The sequence below is a fragment of the Ceratina calcarata genome, unplaced genomic scaffold (assembly GCF_001652005.2).
Source record: "Ceratina calcarata isolate Rehan_Ccalc_2016 unplaced genomic scaffold, ASM165200v1 scaffold478.2, whole genome shotgun sequence".
Taxonomy (NCBI): Eukaryota; Metazoa; Arthropoda; class Insecta; order Hymenoptera; family Apidae; genus Ceratina; species Ceratina calcarata.
Genome location: NW_017172008.1, coordinates 93,649 through 108,446, shown reverse-complemented (window position 1 = coordinate 108,446; position 14,798 = coordinate 93,649). Strand labels below are relative to the sequence as shown.

At 37.6% G+C, this 14,798-nt stretch overlaps 5 protein-coding genes across 12 annotated transcripts in view; 1 reads left to right on the top strand and 4 right to left on the bottom strand.

Annotated features, from left to right (window-relative positions):
- LOC108627547 (MAP7 domain-containing protein 2) overlaps nt 1–1,251 on the bottom strand; it is a 138,929-nt gene extending 137,678 nt beyond the window's left edge. Inside the window, exon 1 of the mRNA XM_026815668.1 lies at nt 1,054–1,251. Coding sequence (XP_026671469.1) covers nt 1,054–1,099 — 46 coding nt within the window. The 5' untranslated portion in view covers nt 1,100–1,251. The remainder of the gene's footprint in view (nt 1–1,053) is intronic.
- Nucleotides 1,252–1,561: 310 nt separating this feature from the next.
- Acat2 (Acetyl-CoA acetyltransferase 2) lies at nt 1,562–5,325 on the top strand. 2 transcript variants are annotated; one of them, XM_026815678.1, is made up of 8 exons: nt 1,562–1,712; nt 3,426–3,547; nt 3,733–3,845; nt 4,009–4,208; nt 4,279–4,508; nt 4,576–4,764; nt 4,828–4,990; nt 5,062–5,325. In XM_026815678.1, the coding sequence occupies exons 1-8, from the start codon at nt 1,664–1,666 to the stop codon at nt 5,178–5,180; spliced, it is 1,185 nt and encodes a 394-aa protein (XP_026671479.1). In that variant the 5' UTR covers nt 1,562–1,663; the 3' UTR covers nt 5,181–5,325. The 2 variants fall into 2 exon arrangements, with proteins under 2 accessions (XP_026671479.1, XP_017884340.1); XM_018028851.2 differs by lacking the exon at nt 1,562–1,712 and adding an exon at nt 2,846–2,993.
- Nucleotides 2,094–8,811, bottom strand: LOC108627549 (U7 snRNA-associated Sm-like protein LSm10). The gene is made up of 3 exons (XM_026815682.1): nt 8,153–8,811; nt 7,950–8,067; nt 2,094–2,526 (listed from the first exon to the last, which is right to left on the bottom strand). The coding sequence occupies exons 1-3, from the start codon at nt 8,296–8,298 to the stop codon at nt 2,479–2,481; spliced, it is 312 nt and encodes a 103-aa protein (XP_026671483.1). The 5' UTR covers nt 8,299–8,811; the 3' UTR covers nt 2,094–2,478.
- Nucleotides 5,167–7,943, bottom strand: Nt5a (5' nucleotidase A). 2 transcript variants are annotated; one of them, XM_026815677.1, is made up of 3 exons: nt 6,123–7,943; nt 5,697–5,865; nt 5,167–5,284 (listed from the first exon to the last, which is right to left on the bottom strand). In XM_026815677.1, the coding sequence occupies exons 1-3, from the start codon at nt 7,479–7,481 to the stop codon at nt 5,268–5,270; spliced, it is 1,545 nt and encodes a 514-aa protein (XP_026671478.1). In that variant the 5' UTR covers nt 7,482–7,943; the 3' UTR covers nt 5,167–5,267. The 2 variants fall into 2 exon arrangements, with proteins under 2 accessions (XP_026671478.1, XP_017884337.1); XM_018028848.2 differs by lacking the exon at nt 5,167–5,284 and having other exon boundaries at nt 5,317–5,865.
- Nucleotides 8,812–9,021: 210 nt separating the features above from the next.
- Nucleotides 9,022–14,798, bottom strand: part of RhoGEF2 (Rho guanine nucleotide exchange factor 2) — a 32,056-nt gene continuing 26,279 nt past the window's right edge. For all 6 annotated transcript variants that reach the window (XM_018028867.2, XM_018028868.2, XM_018028866.2 and 3 more), the window contains 8 exons: nt 13,295–13,554; nt 11,897–13,198; nt 11,690–11,806; nt 11,417–11,593; nt 11,110–11,330; nt 10,853–11,003; nt 10,724–10,770; nt 9,022–10,640 (listed from right to left, as the gene is read on the bottom strand). In XM_018028867.2, the coding sequence (XP_017884356.1) occupies nt 10,551–10,640; nt 10,724–10,770; nt 10,853–11,003; nt 11,110–11,330; nt 11,417–11,593; nt 11,690–11,806; nt 11,897–13,198; nt 13,295–13,554 (2,365 nt within the window). In that variant the 3' untranslated portion in view covers nt 9,022–10,550. The remainder of the gene's footprint in view (nt 10,641–10,723; nt 10,771–10,852; nt 11,004–11,109; nt 11,331–11,416; nt 11,594–11,689; nt 11,807–11,896; nt 13,199–13,294; nt 13,555–14,798) is intronic.

Below are 14,798 nucleotides of genomic sequence, written 5' to 3'. Positions count from 1 at the left end.
CGAGAATAAGAATTGCGGATGAACTGAACAGTCCTCATTGTGCTAATGTTTAGTGATTAATGTTAATCTGTCTACGAAGGTAGAATACGCGGTCTACCACGTGTCACCGAGGAGCACGGTAATTTTCCCCTCCGATATCGAAAGAAAACATAAATCGCGAAACACGAATTATCAGACGTATTCTTATCGGGGCTCAAAACAAGGAAATTGGCAAATTAAACACGTACACAACTAATATCTGAATGTCGGCGATACGCGTACCGAGGAGCAAATTCCACGAGAACGCGAACAGCAGCGCATAACGTCAGGTGGCAATCGATCACCGCGATGTTCTCGCCGAGGAATTTATCTCATCGTGACATCGTACAATGTTTATTATTACTACACGTTCACGAGTCGAGTGCACCTTGGGACGTTCGATCTCTGGAATTCCAACCGGGGTCCGTGCACCGCAATCGGGAAACCTAACCCGCGAACAAACACGCGTGATAACCAAGTAGCGTGGGTGTTATAGGCGAATCAGCCGGCAGTAAATTCGCGGTAAGAGATAACGGTAATCTCGCGCGAGATTACTTCAGCGACGGTGCGAATCGCAAGGCCGTCGGCGTATGACCTTAGTGAGTAACGAGCATAGCGCTTAGGCGGACACAGAACACGGTTATATTCTGTCTGCTCGCACGTACTTGCACACTGTACGAAGGGTGTCGTGCAACGGAGTGTGCACGTAGCCTGTCAAAAGGTGGCATGTTTGGCACTAATCGAGACTGACTGATCGTGTTGACAGACATATCCTCTTCGACGTAACCTAGGTTAACTAGCCGTGGGCATCGCGGATTTCGCGAAGAACAAGAAAAACTGATCTCCGATTCGTTAGTGTATTCACGACGAATTTCGCGATCGTTCCTTCTGAGCACCGTGCGTGCAGATGGCGTGATTTTTACGGCAATTACAGATCATATTGACCGTTCGTCATCGCCGACATGCTCGTCGTACATCTCGCGTCTATTTTAAACGACGATCACGCAAAATAAATAGTGCAACAGCAATAAATACCTCGCTTTTCGACGAGCTCCGAAATCTCCTCCTTGTTGTCGGCCATCTTAGCACCAGTCACTGTTCACAATGCACGCTGGGTAAAAACAAACGAGCACTACCACGACACCACGATTGGAGGTTCAGCGCCACCTGTACGCCGAATCAGAAGTCATCCAGCCGATGACGTAGCCGAGCAGGACCGTAACGCATCTGAAACAGCAAATATTGCGAACAAATTGTTTAAATTTCTTCATTATTACTAACAAAATATGTTGTATATATATGTATATGATTAAAATAAAGTTTACTCGTAGAATGAATTTCGTTGCTACAATAAATTAGTAACTTATGTTACGATTGAATCCGATTTGTTTAATATTAAAAATTAATGAGAACAGTCATCGCTCCCTTCAGATGAATAAAAAGTAGTAAAAGCATTCACAAGTCATACCTATACGGAGTTATTCATGAAAGAATGCGCCTAGATTTCCTTTGACATACTTTCGTTAAGCCGTTACTGGCACACGTCGCCAGCAGTTCCTAATTTATTTCTCTTATATCGGTTCCTGGCGGCAGTCTAACTTTGCTTTTTCAGTAGTTCAGACGTGATTTCTAATAATTTTTCAACATGGACAGTAGTGACGTTGTGATCGTATCGGCAGTCAGAACACCGATAGGTATGAATTAGCAAGTTGCAAGCTCACATCTAGTAACAGTTGAAAATAACAGAAATTCGATCTATAGTGTACCTACTACTAACCCAGTTTAAATGTCATTGTGTAAACAAAACAATTTTTAACTGACAGTAGTTTTTCTGTTAAGAATAAGACATGTATGCATAACAATGGTTCTGTCCNACCTTAGTGAGTAACGAGCATAGCGCTTAGGCGGACACAGAACACGGTTATATTCTGTCTGCTCGCACGTACTTGCACACTGTACGAAGGGTGTCGTGCAACGGAGTGTGCACGTAGCCTGTCAAAAGGTGGCATGTTTGGCACTAATCGAGACTGACTGATCGTGTTGACAGACATATCCTCTTCGACGTAACCTAGGTTAACTAGCCGTGGGCATCGCGGATTTCGCGAAGAACAAGAAAAACTGATCTCCGATTCGTTAGTGTATTCACGACGAATTTCGCGATCGTTCCTTCTGAGCACCGTGCGTGCAGATGGCGTGATTTTTACGGCAATTACAGATCATATTGACCGTTCGTCATCGCCGACATGCTCGTCGTACATCTCGCGTCTATTTTAAACGACGATCACGCAAAATAAATAGTGCAACAGCAATAAATACCTCGCTTTTCGACGAGCTCCGAAATCTCCTCCTTGTTGTCGGCCATCTTAGCACCAGTCACTGTTCACAATGCACGCTGGGTAAAAACAAACGAGCACTACCACGACACCACGATTGGAGGTTCAGCGCCACCTGTACGCCGAATCAGAAGTCATCCAGCCGATGACGTAGCCGAGCAGGACCGTAACGCATCTGAAACAGCAAATATTGCGAACAAATTGTTTAAATTTCTTCATTATTACTAACAAAATATGTTGTATATATATGTATATGATTAAAATAAAGTTTACTCGTAGAATGAATTTCGTTGCTACAATAAATTAGTAACTTATGTTACGATTGAATCCGATTTGTTTAATATTAAAAATTAATGAGAACAGTCATCGCTCCCTTCAGATGAATAAAAAGTAGTAAAAGCATTCACAAGTCATACCTATACGGAGTTATTCATGAAAGAATGCGCCTAGATTTCCTTTGACATACTTTCGTTAAGCCGTTACTGGCACACGTCGCCAGCAGTTCCTAATTTATTTCTCTTATATCGGTTCCTGGCGGCAGTCTAACTTTGCTTTTTCAGTAGTTCAGACGTGATTTCTAATAATTTTTCAACATGGACAGTAGTGACGTTGTGATCGTATCGGCAGTCAGAACACCGATAGGTATGAATTAGCAAGTTGCAAGCTCACATCTAGTAACAGTTGAAAATAACAGAAATTCGATCTATAGTGTACCTACTACTAACCCAGTTTAAATGTCATTGTGTAAACAAAACAATTTTTAACTGACAGTAGTTTTTCTGTTAAGAATAAGACATGTATGCATAACAATGGTTCTGTCCAATAAGTACTTATTATTTTATAAATTGAACGTTTTTAATTCATAAAAATATTATACACACTTGCAGATGCCTGTGTAAATTGTGTCATTTTTATTTCAGTGATCCTTGACTTAAAATGAAAGATTCCTTTGATAAATGTAGTACATCACCTTGTCTCCCTATATCATATATAAATTGTCTCCCAATTTAAGTACTGACACATGAGATATATAGAATTGCAATTTACCTATTCAGAACTTCCTTGATTGTTTAGGATCTTTTTTTGGTTCCTTGTCTTCACTGAAAGGATCAGATTTGGGAAGTATTGTAATAAAGGAAAGTCTTGCAAGAGCTCAAATAGAACCTACAGATGTTTCTGAAATTATAATGGGACAGGTAACTTGAAGTTTTAGTTCATTCTACATACGTAATTAAGTGTAATAACATATTTAAGTAAGCCAAGGTTTATTAACTGTTAAATACATTTTTATTTAGATAATATATATAAATAATTTATATGTTGATGCTTACACAACAAACCACATGAATGATTTTAAAATGTATGAAATACTTTCACATAGGTATTAACTGCTGGTCAAGGTCAAAATCCCGCCAGACAGGCAGCAATCAAAGCTGGCATTCCCCCATCTACACCTGCTCACCTAGTCAACATGCTATGTGGCTCTGGTTTAAAGTATATATTAATTTTTATCTTCACATTTTCATAATTCCACGATAACATTTCTCATTTCATATGAAAGAACATTGATGAGAATGGAATTATTCATGCTACTCTGAAATTTAAATTTGTTACGTCAAAAACTTGGAAATGTTTTACAAAAGAATTATATTTTTAGGGCAATTATAAATGGCTATGCATCGATAAAAATAGGAGAGAACCAAATTGTTGTAGCTGGTGGCCAGGAAAATATGAGCCAAGCCACACATGTGACGTACCTGAGAAATGGAGTGAAAATGGGAGACTGTAATTTGATAGATACTTTAATCTTTGATGGTTTAACAGATGCATTCCTTGGTATTCATATGGGAATAACAGGTATGGAAGTTATAATGGGTATGGAGATTTACTTAAGAATTCTCTAATTACAATTAACGATTTGTTACAGCTGAAAATGTTTCTAAGGACTTCAACGTGAGTAGAGAAGAACAAGACGAATACGCAGCTAAATCTCAACAAAAAGTAGAGGCTGCAATTACTGCAGGGCACTTCAATAAGGAGATCGTCCCTGTTACAGTGCCTACTAGAAAAGAACATATAATAGTAGATCGTGATGAATTTCCGAAGTTTGGAACAACAATTGAAAGTCTCCAAAAATTAAAACCTGCTTTTCTAAAAGTATGATGAGCCCTCATTTTCCACACGAATTCAAATAGTAAATTATAAAAGAATGCAACGTTATTAGGTTGAAGGTACAGTTACTGCTGGTAACTCCTCGGGTATCAATGATGGAGCAGCAGCAGTAGTTCTCATGACAGCAACCACTGCTGCAAAGAGGGGACTTTCTCCACTATGTAAAATTGTCGCGGTGGCTCAAGTTGGAGTGGAACCAAGAATTATGGGTACAGGTCCCATACCAGCGGTCAAGCTGGTGGTAAGTATATTATACTTGCATGAGCATGAAAATTGATGCTATGAGAAATTATCGATATTTCAGTTGCAAAAAGCAAAGTGGACGAAAGAAGAAGTCGATTTATACGAACTGAATGAAGCTTTCGCAGCCCAAGCAATAGCTTGTGTAAAAACCCTCGGGTTAGATCCCAATAAAGTTAATACAAACGGTGGAGCTATTGCTTTAGGTCATCCTATTGGTGCATCAGGTAAAAACTTAAACTGATGAAGCACATAACAAATATTTGAAGGTCTTATTACATTCAACGTCCTATTCTAGGTGCACGAGTATTAGTAACTTTGTTACATTCTTTAGAAAGAACTGGAGGAAATAAAGGTATTGCTGCCTTGTGTGTAGGTGGAGGAATGGGAATAGCAATTGCCGTTGAAAGAAAATAACAGACGCTTTATCTCACTAGACGTACTTACGTTACAAAATGGAATTTTGTTAGCATCTATGCATTGTTGTTTAATAACAATATTTTGTTATATTTTTAAAAACGCTATAAGAAAATAATGTTTTTATTATTAATCCGTTGAGTGATTAAACATTTTTATATTATTATAATAAAGACTAATTAATATTGTTATCAAAAATTTAAAAAACTGTAGCAGTATGTTGAGAACATACAACTATAATAGAGTTTGTTTTGTATTATTATTATTATAGCAAAGTGCTAACAGATGTAATAGAATGGACGTATTTTATTTATATTTGTTTATGTATCAATTTTTGACAGTATATTTGACAATTGTACTTACAATTTGTACAAAGCAATCATTTTTACATTAAACTTGTACAGTATTTTGTGCAATGCATGTTTGTATAGAAATTATTTTTATACATCAAATATCGAATTGTGAATAAATATCTTACAAAAATCAGTTTTTAATCAGTTTCATTTTCGTTCTTACTTAATTCAGCTTCTTTTCTATCTTCTAAAATTTTCTTCACCGCTGCTAGCCCTTCTTGTTGCTTTTGTTCAATGCGTTTCATTCTCCATATATTTTTACTACTTTCGAAATCCTTCTTAGGCCTTAACAATTGTTGCAACTGTTCCTTGATAGCTGGTATAATACGTATCTTAAATTAAGACATACGTGATTTGAAATTAAAATGTATCACGAAACGGAGCAAGATGTTGCTATTTATGAATATGTCAACACAAAATTAGAAGGTTCTCGTTTAGCAGTCTTGCAAAACTAAATCTAGAGCATCGATATGCTAAGTGGTATTGCAGGATAATATCCTTTATATTTTTTTCCATTCTTATCAAAGCACGTGTAACATTCATCTAATGGTTGTTGAGCTATTACATCTACGTCGGGAATACAAAGTACCGAGTATTTCTTAATAACATGTCCCCATAAGGAATCCTTGTTAATTGTTGAATCTTTTAAACAGAAGTAGGAACCCCAAAATGTTGAATTCAATACTTTCTCATCTTGATGTGAAAGTTTTTGGTGAACCATCCCTTCAGACATTTGCTCCTCACTAACTGTTATTGTGTCGCATTGTACAAATGAATTCGGTGCATAAATGTCTTGCACAAGATTATCACCGACATATAAACAACGGGGATTTTCCTTTTCAGACATATATCCAAGAAATTCGGTGAGCCCTTTCCAATTACCTTGACTATATATCTCTCCTCGTTTTAAATCTTTACTTTCTATCGCAGCACCTTCTTCAAAATTATTAACTTGAAGGAACGGACGATTTTCAGTAAAAAATCCAGGTTTTTTCGCAAAACAAATATTAATATCAAAAAGAGATTTCCAATCTTCTCCAAGAGCGTATGAAGCAGTGAAGTTAACAAAATCGGCGTTTGACCCAGTGAGAAGGAAAGTAACACGATGTTTTCTTAATTCCTTTAACCAAGATATGGTCCTTGTTGTACATTTATACATGTATTTCTCAGGACTGGTTTTTAAAGCAGGAAAAAATTGCCCCTTGTCCAACTTAAAATGATCCTTGTTATACATTTCGACCAACCCTTCTAACATGTCAGGCCAAACATTATACGAATTCAAAGGTCCTCCGTGTTGATCGTCAAGAGTGTCTATTAGTCTTGCAAAAATCAGAGCTGTAGAAACATCAAAGTAATCTAATAAACTTCTCAGTTGCATCGACATAGGGCCATTCCATGTCGATAGCATGTCATAGCAAAAAGCATCTGTTACTTCCCATCTCTGTCCGGGATATATCTCTTTGATATTTTCAATGCTCAACAAATTAGTTCCATGACATGCTCGCTGAATTATACCATCAGCATTTATCCTCAGTATGTTTCCCCTCTCAGAATCTAAGAGCAATCCTTTTTGCATAAAGTCTAAATCCTTGTCTTCTAATGGCAGCGACAAATATTTTGAATCGTAGCCTTTTTCTTTTATCAGATAGTCAGCCAAAATTTCATATACTAAATGAGCTAAGTTTGTTACATTGTAACGTAGAAGTGTATTGTCTAAATCAAATCCAATACAATCGTAATCCAGAAGCTTAAACGAGCTCATGCTAAATTCTGTAGACTGAGTAATCGACACTGTACTATAAAATCTCGAGTCTACAGAGAATTTGTACAGGTTTTCAGTCCAAGAATTTCTACAAAGTATGAGATTATTGTTCCTCTTATACTTCAAAACTTCTTGTATTGAACAAGATTTCAGAGACTTGTAAAGTGGACTCCAAGTTCTTATCATCACTATCTTATCTCAGTTATATAATACAGTTTCATACGACCACCATTTAACATTTAATAGAAGAATACTTTAAAGGCACGTTAAAAAATCGGTCTTATTCATTATCTCTTGCATCAAATTTGTCAATAAACACAAAGAACACAAGAGCAACCTATGAATTCAAAAGTACCTAGGCGAAATAATAATAACATGCGTATTGTCAATTCCTGAAAGTAACGACATAAAATTGATTTCTTAACACTCTTTGGCATAAATTTCCTGATACGAAAATCATAAAATATTGTTGCACAGCAAGTGCGTAAGGATAATTGTAAACTAACCTAACGTGACGTGCGGTACACGACCAATGATCGAAATAAATTTGATATCCTATTATACATCATTATGAATCAAATACAATAATTAAATACTTGATACATTAAAAAATAACAATAACAATGAAAGAATGTGCGTTTGGACATTACTTACTTTTGGAGGAATGTGAACAAACCGGATGTTTCTTGCATGGACGAAGAACATGGCGTAACTATACGAATCCCCTCTGGGATCAGTGAAAATGCAATCTCTCATTACGATATTCATGAAGCTACAAAAAATGAAGATAACAACAAGACTCTTCGATAATACTAGCCCAATATTCACGACAAATTATATAACTTGCGAATACTTACGCATCTACGTGCTCTACTGTTCCATAAACTGACGCTTCATTTCGAAGATCGACAGTCGTTCGTTCTTTTTCTACAGCTTTTAGCAAAATAGCGAGAGTATTGAAAAAGTAATGCCGTTCATGTCTCGTAGTTGTCATCGTTGTCATGATTGACACTGACTGTGCAGTTACACGTGTTGCACCGATAATTACAATAATAAACAAGTGTGGCCAACCACATGAAAGTGATGAAATATTTAGAGATCGAATGCTTCGAATATTTTAGATATTGCATTTTGAGTAATTAGTTATGTCAGACTAAAAGAATACACAGCTTTCCATGAAACGTACACAATACGAATCGTATAAATGGCACGATAATCTCCTCCCTCTTACTTGTATTTAGTATTGAAGCACGGGGTACGGTATATACGTCCCACTGTTCCAGTGATAAGAGAATGTTTTTATTTAGCTTTCACTACTTTTGACGTTCGGCCTGAATGAACGATTAAAATTAGTACTGTTACAATAAATCCATCTACCATTATCTTCTTTAAAAACTGCAGATAAAAATGTTAGGATCTGTTCGTGCATATCTACTTTCAGAGAATGTAAAGAAAATGAAATTACAAGGTAACTTACAATTTAATAAGTATTTTAATTCAANAATAATAATTAATAATAGTATCAACTAATAATGTTATTAAATACTTTATACACGTACATAGTAATGTATTTATAATTATTCGTACTTTATCATTACGGGAGAGAATTATTACTAGTATTTAATAGTAGCAAAGATTTTATGTAAACAGGTATGTAAGTCTTTTTTGCACGATCAGTCCTTTGTTACAGAGAGTACATAGTTTTCATTTTTCTTCACCCCAACTGTGTTTTCTCTACCAATTATTTTTATTAACAAGACGTTAGCATTTAATTGAACAGAGGTAAAATATTTCCGTAATATTTTTATCTGTGCATGATTGTACATATTGTATGCATCTGCTATATAAATTCATTTGTAAAGGTGTTTTACAATAATTATCGCTCTTCTTTTACCTATAATTATTCTTTCATAATTTTGATGTTACCAGTCATGTTCAGGATTCTCCGAGTATAGTATACAAATTCTTTTCCTTTCATTTTCTTATTTCTACTCCTAAATTCCATTATATTCGAATGAGGAACTTCATTGTTCGTTTAGGCAAGCGTAGCACCGAGAGGCCTAATTCTTCTTAAAGCAAATGTCGTTTGCAAATAATAAAATCTGCTAGAAATAAGGATTACTATAACAATTTTCTTTTTACCGTAGAAACAGTAAAAAATTTGTATTCTGTTCGTAAGATTTCAATACCATTAATAATGCTTGATGGATTAATTTATCTTAATATTAATATCCTGAACATTCGGTTACGGGATATAATGAAAGCATATAAAAAGCGTGTTTATATACTGCGTCGACAATTGCTACTCCACATTAATCAATGTGTATTCGTTTATGCCGAAATACTCGACGCGTCCCTATGCGACTATATATTTCCGTGTATAAATGCAAATTGCTTGTTTCGTGACTATTGAATTAATTCTAACACAGTTGGTTCCAAATATATACCGCAGCAGATCACAAAAGGTATGTTTCATCGGATGAACAACTAAATTGTTCTAAACGCATTCGCAATATATATTCGTGTAAATATCTTTTCTGTATAAAATGCATTAACAATAAGTATTTCAAAGTAATTTCTAGTAAGTTGTTGATCTTCAGTTAATTTCTTTCTTTTTCCTTAAAATCATCCCAAGGGAAAAATTCATTATATAAATTGATGTATACAAAACATTGGGTTGTAAAAATCGATGCCGTTCAAAACACACGGTGTAACAACTTGTATACAATAATAAGTATAGTTTCGGAGTAGTATAACAACATAGATTTTAAAATAATCTACAGCAAAGAAAACTCTTTGATAAGCGTACAAGCCTCTTCCGTATAAGAGAGACATTGAACAAGAATAAGTTTAGCAATCTATTTGGGATTCTCAATACTTCATCAAAAAAGGGTTTCCTCCGCGATGTGACATAAGAAATTGAATTGTTATACCGTTTTTGTAAAATATTCGTGTAATTCCCGGCTATTGATAATATAACGCAATTTGGCGTACGCCTCTACGTCATATATGATCCAGTTACATAAAATCTTTGGCAAAGGTATGATTAATCATTGACCCATGACTATAAATATGTAGCTAATATTATTGTATTCCATGAACAGCTACTCGCCACTTGTCAGTTTTTTTAATCTTTTTTTGTTTTTACATGATTTTGATTTCTTCCAGTATGAGCGTTCGGAAATTATCTTGCTCGTGAAATGCACCTGCTCGATTATTAATTTTTAAATACAACGTCTTCCACGTGGGACGTTTTCAACCTACACTGTCTCCCATCACTTTCGTTTCTGTCTCGTGTTCCAATTCTTCCCGTGTTTCAGACTCGTCGCATGCATCCACAAATTCCTGTGAATCAAGATTAGAAATTAACATTATATTTACGTTAACACTGACGAGAAATTAAAAATATACTAAATCGAATTTCTTACATCACGAGCTGTATCGTCAATACTGCTATCCTTGTTCACACCTTCACCTGAATTAGACAAAAGAGAATTAATTGTTAACTTTTTCCAAATGAAAATATAGGAAGGAGATTGAAAGAATGGAAAACTAACCGGGTTCAGTTTGCGTGTGACTCGACGTGGTATACGTTTCAGAGAATTCGCGGCGTTGTATGTCCGCGTCAAGAGCGTGAAGACGTTCTCTACTTCTGCGCAATTCCTTTCTCAATGTTTCACGTTCCTCCTCCCGTTCTTTTATAATCTCCTACAATTTGCATAATCATGAACAGAATTACTACGTACTGTCCACTGTTATAACTCTAGTATTAAGTGTATCATTGTTATAACATAAATCTGTTTGTATATCTTACCAACAACTGTGACAATTGAGATGTTAAAGAGTGACACACTGGTTGTAAACTAGCGATAGATATCGCTGGTTGTTGTGAATGATGGTGTACTCGTAGTGATGGGCATCCAGTTGCTTCGCAACTCGGTGGTGTTGTTAATGCTGATGCTCCACGCGATGCAAGAACAGTTTCCGTTTCGCTTACGTTTAACGCGGAATTTAACATTCCTACCAATTGGTTCGCTGCGTGCATAAAATAAATAATTATAAATCATTCTTTAAGATATGTTCACGTAAGGCTTTCGAGAGACATCCAGTATTAAAAGCACCTTGACTAATAGCAGCGAGTATAAGTTCAGCAGGTTCTTTTTCCAGGCTCGATGGTTCGGACGCCATATCCGCCACATGTTCGAAATCTTCTTTTGGAATATTTAATATATCTGCTACCAACGTTTGTTTCTCGATCAGAGCTTGTTTAATTATTTCATCTTTTCTTCGGAGACGTTCTGAAAAAAAAGCAGAAAGATAAGAAAACAATCATATTGTTTACGAGTTAATTTTTAAAAACTCTTGGCACGTTATGTCATCAGTAATTAACATACCTATAGGTGTAAGCACCGGTTCGGCAACGTGTACAGGAGGTACTTCTACATGAACCTCAAGCGGGTCTATTAACGATACTTGGGTACAAGTAACCAGTCGCAATGGTTCACTTGCGCCTAATTAAAAAAAGACATTAAAATATATACATTTTACCAAATAATATGCGCGGCTCTCTGAGAATAGTAAAACATGTTGAAATTACAAACCTGTTGTTGGAGGTTCAGACGACTGTGGCTGTGGTTGTTGCTGTTGCTTTATTTGTTCGGTACTAGAAATCTCAGACCCAGGAGTATTAGGCGATTCTCCCTCTTGTTCTATGCTAGTATCCGGCGCGGATTCCTTCGGTTCTGGTTCTTGTTCTTGTGGCTCCTGATCCGTTTTATCAGGAATATTGTCATGTTCCGCCGAGGAAGTATCCTCGTTCGTAGGTCCAGGTTCTTCTGGCAGTGTAGTGGGTGGAGTAGGTCTTCTACCTTGCTTATCACGAGCCTTGTACGCTTCAGCTGCCTCGGATATATGTTTACACCATAGCTTCCGCTCCGCGGGCGAGGCTGCGACCAGATCGTAGATCTGTGCTCCGTTTTGCGATGTATTCACTAAATACAGGGAATTCTTATCCACGGCATTATGCCTTACGAGAACAGTGGAGACCTTTACGATCGGGCTCAACACGGAGTTTGCTTGATTCGTGTTGATGAACTTTAACAGGTACTTTTCGTCTTGTCGATGCAAAAGGAGTATCGTATCGTCGAGCAGCACCACGTGCAAGTCCACCGGTTTCGCTCGATTTTGTTCGGTTCTACGCCACTGTAATGGTCCCTCATAAATCAATTTACGCTTGGTTATATCCAGGTTTTTGAATTCTTGAACTGTCGGATGGTCGAATCTGTCGAACGCGGTTCTGTCAATGGTACGCTGGATCTCTGCCAACCTCTGATAATCTTCCGCCTCGCGTACTGCCTGGTTCACGCAACTGAGAATCTCCTTACTGCGATCTAAACTTCGTAGAACCGCGTTCTTTTCCTTATCGTTACTCTCCGGCGTGTATTTCGCCAAATTCTCGAATAGCAGCGGGTATTTGGTCAGTCTGAGCATTCCGGTTAAAATATGATCCTTAAGCTGTAACCTCCGACACAGGGGATTCGCCTCGATCTCGTTCAGGAAAGCGTTTAATTTCGGATCCTTGCGGCGGCGATCTCGCAATGCGTCGAGGGCCACTTGCTGTTTTGCGCAGTAAGTCGACGCGGCCCTCTCGAAAGTCTCACCGTTCTCGCCGTCGAACATATCTAACAGTAGATCTCCGACATCGCCTACGCAAGGATTTTCCTTCTTCTTGCGTTTCATAGCTTGATTGAACCGCGAATGGATCGTCATCATTTCGTCCAGATTGGAGAATAGTAATTGTATTTGGTCTAATGGAAGCGCTTGAGATTCGAGGAGCGGCTTGTGGAAGACATGCGACAGCACTCTCAGCGCTCGTACGTGAGATCGTTCCGTGTGAAAGAGTTCTGGTAAAGAAAAAAATAAAACAATTTTATAATTCGTACAAAAAATAAATACAAGACTCCAAATGAACGATCTTGTAAAGAAAGAGAACTACTAACCATTGATAACTTCCTGTCGTTTCTTCTCCGCGTTGCTGAGGCGCATGAGGACCTCCTCGGCGACACCTTGGCTCCAGTCCGGTGGATCTGGCTCAACGTCAACATCGCTGTCCCACGAAGTCGATGTGTTCGTCGCAGAGGTGGCTGGGTGTACCTGCTCCAGGCTGGTACTCGGACTGTCCAGGCTTCTCGTCGACAAGCTGCTGTTCGACGAACTGCCCGCCGAATTCCCAGGAAACGAGCCGGCCGGATCGCAGTCACTATAACCAGCCCTACAGTCAATCGTTAGCGAGCGAAACGTTCTACGTTGTAAACTGTGCCGGCAGTCACAGACATTTGAAACCTTTTCAATGCTTATACATTTACACGAATTCGTTGACGTCATCGTCAATTACGCTACCTAAGATTCCCTTGCAAATTGTAAACTGAATATTATATTGAGCTTCATTTTGAAACAATCTCAGTAGCAGATGATTTATCTTTCGTTTGATAAAATACTTTTTGTCATCGCGAATTTAGATGGAAATTACGAACTTGGCGTGTCGGTTTGAAACGACAAAAATGTACCTCTCGGACCTCGTGCGACGTTCATTAACACCGTGTAGGTTCTCGTGATCATGAGCGTCGTTGTTAAGTTCAGCGAGCCGTTCTTCGATGTTCGGAGACCCCGACGAAATACCGTTCGACTGATCGAGGGATGAACACGGCTCCGTGCAGGATACCGGGCTAGTTAAGTTTTCGTTGCCGCGAGAATTGGGTCGAGGACGAACGCGTCGAGAACTGCGTTGTCTCATCTTTTATATCTCCTTAGCCCTAAAGGGCTTCCGCGATGTAACAAAGCTGGCAGGGCGTACACCACCCCCGCTTAAGAATACGATGTTACGTGGGTACTTCCACGAACAAATAATGTCACTTTGTGTTTTTTCTTTCCTTTCCACCGTCTCTCCACTTGCTTGTATCACGAAAGTTCAAATGTTTGTCAAAAATTATTACCGAATTCACTCGCGAATTAATCCTTAGGATTCTAAATTTGTCCAAATTTTAGCTGTTAGATAATTTCGTGGCATTTAAAATAAAATCAGGTTTAGGCATAGCGTGTCAGCAAAACATGCAAAATAACTGAAATGTAATTTCACACGCAAGTTTTGTAAACGAATTTTTACAACTCAAATGAGAGAAGGATTTCGTCTGTTCAAAGGTTACGCGTTCTTTTCGTAGTAAAAGTCGGCTAGCAGTACATTGGCATTTTAGCTAGCTTGTCGTAGTCATCACGCCTTTGCTCGTATCACCTCAATTTTATTACCAAAGGGTAAGAAAATCGTGCATATATATATTTCACCCTCGAACGTTCTAATTATCTCACAAAACTCGGGAATACAGATGCTAGTTTTACGATACATTCAAAAATAAATTAGTTCAGATTAAGCATATATTGGCTATACAGTCAATCCCAAAAGTTTATGCACTTTAGAAACTCATTTTTTAAAAAGAAATCAGACGTCGG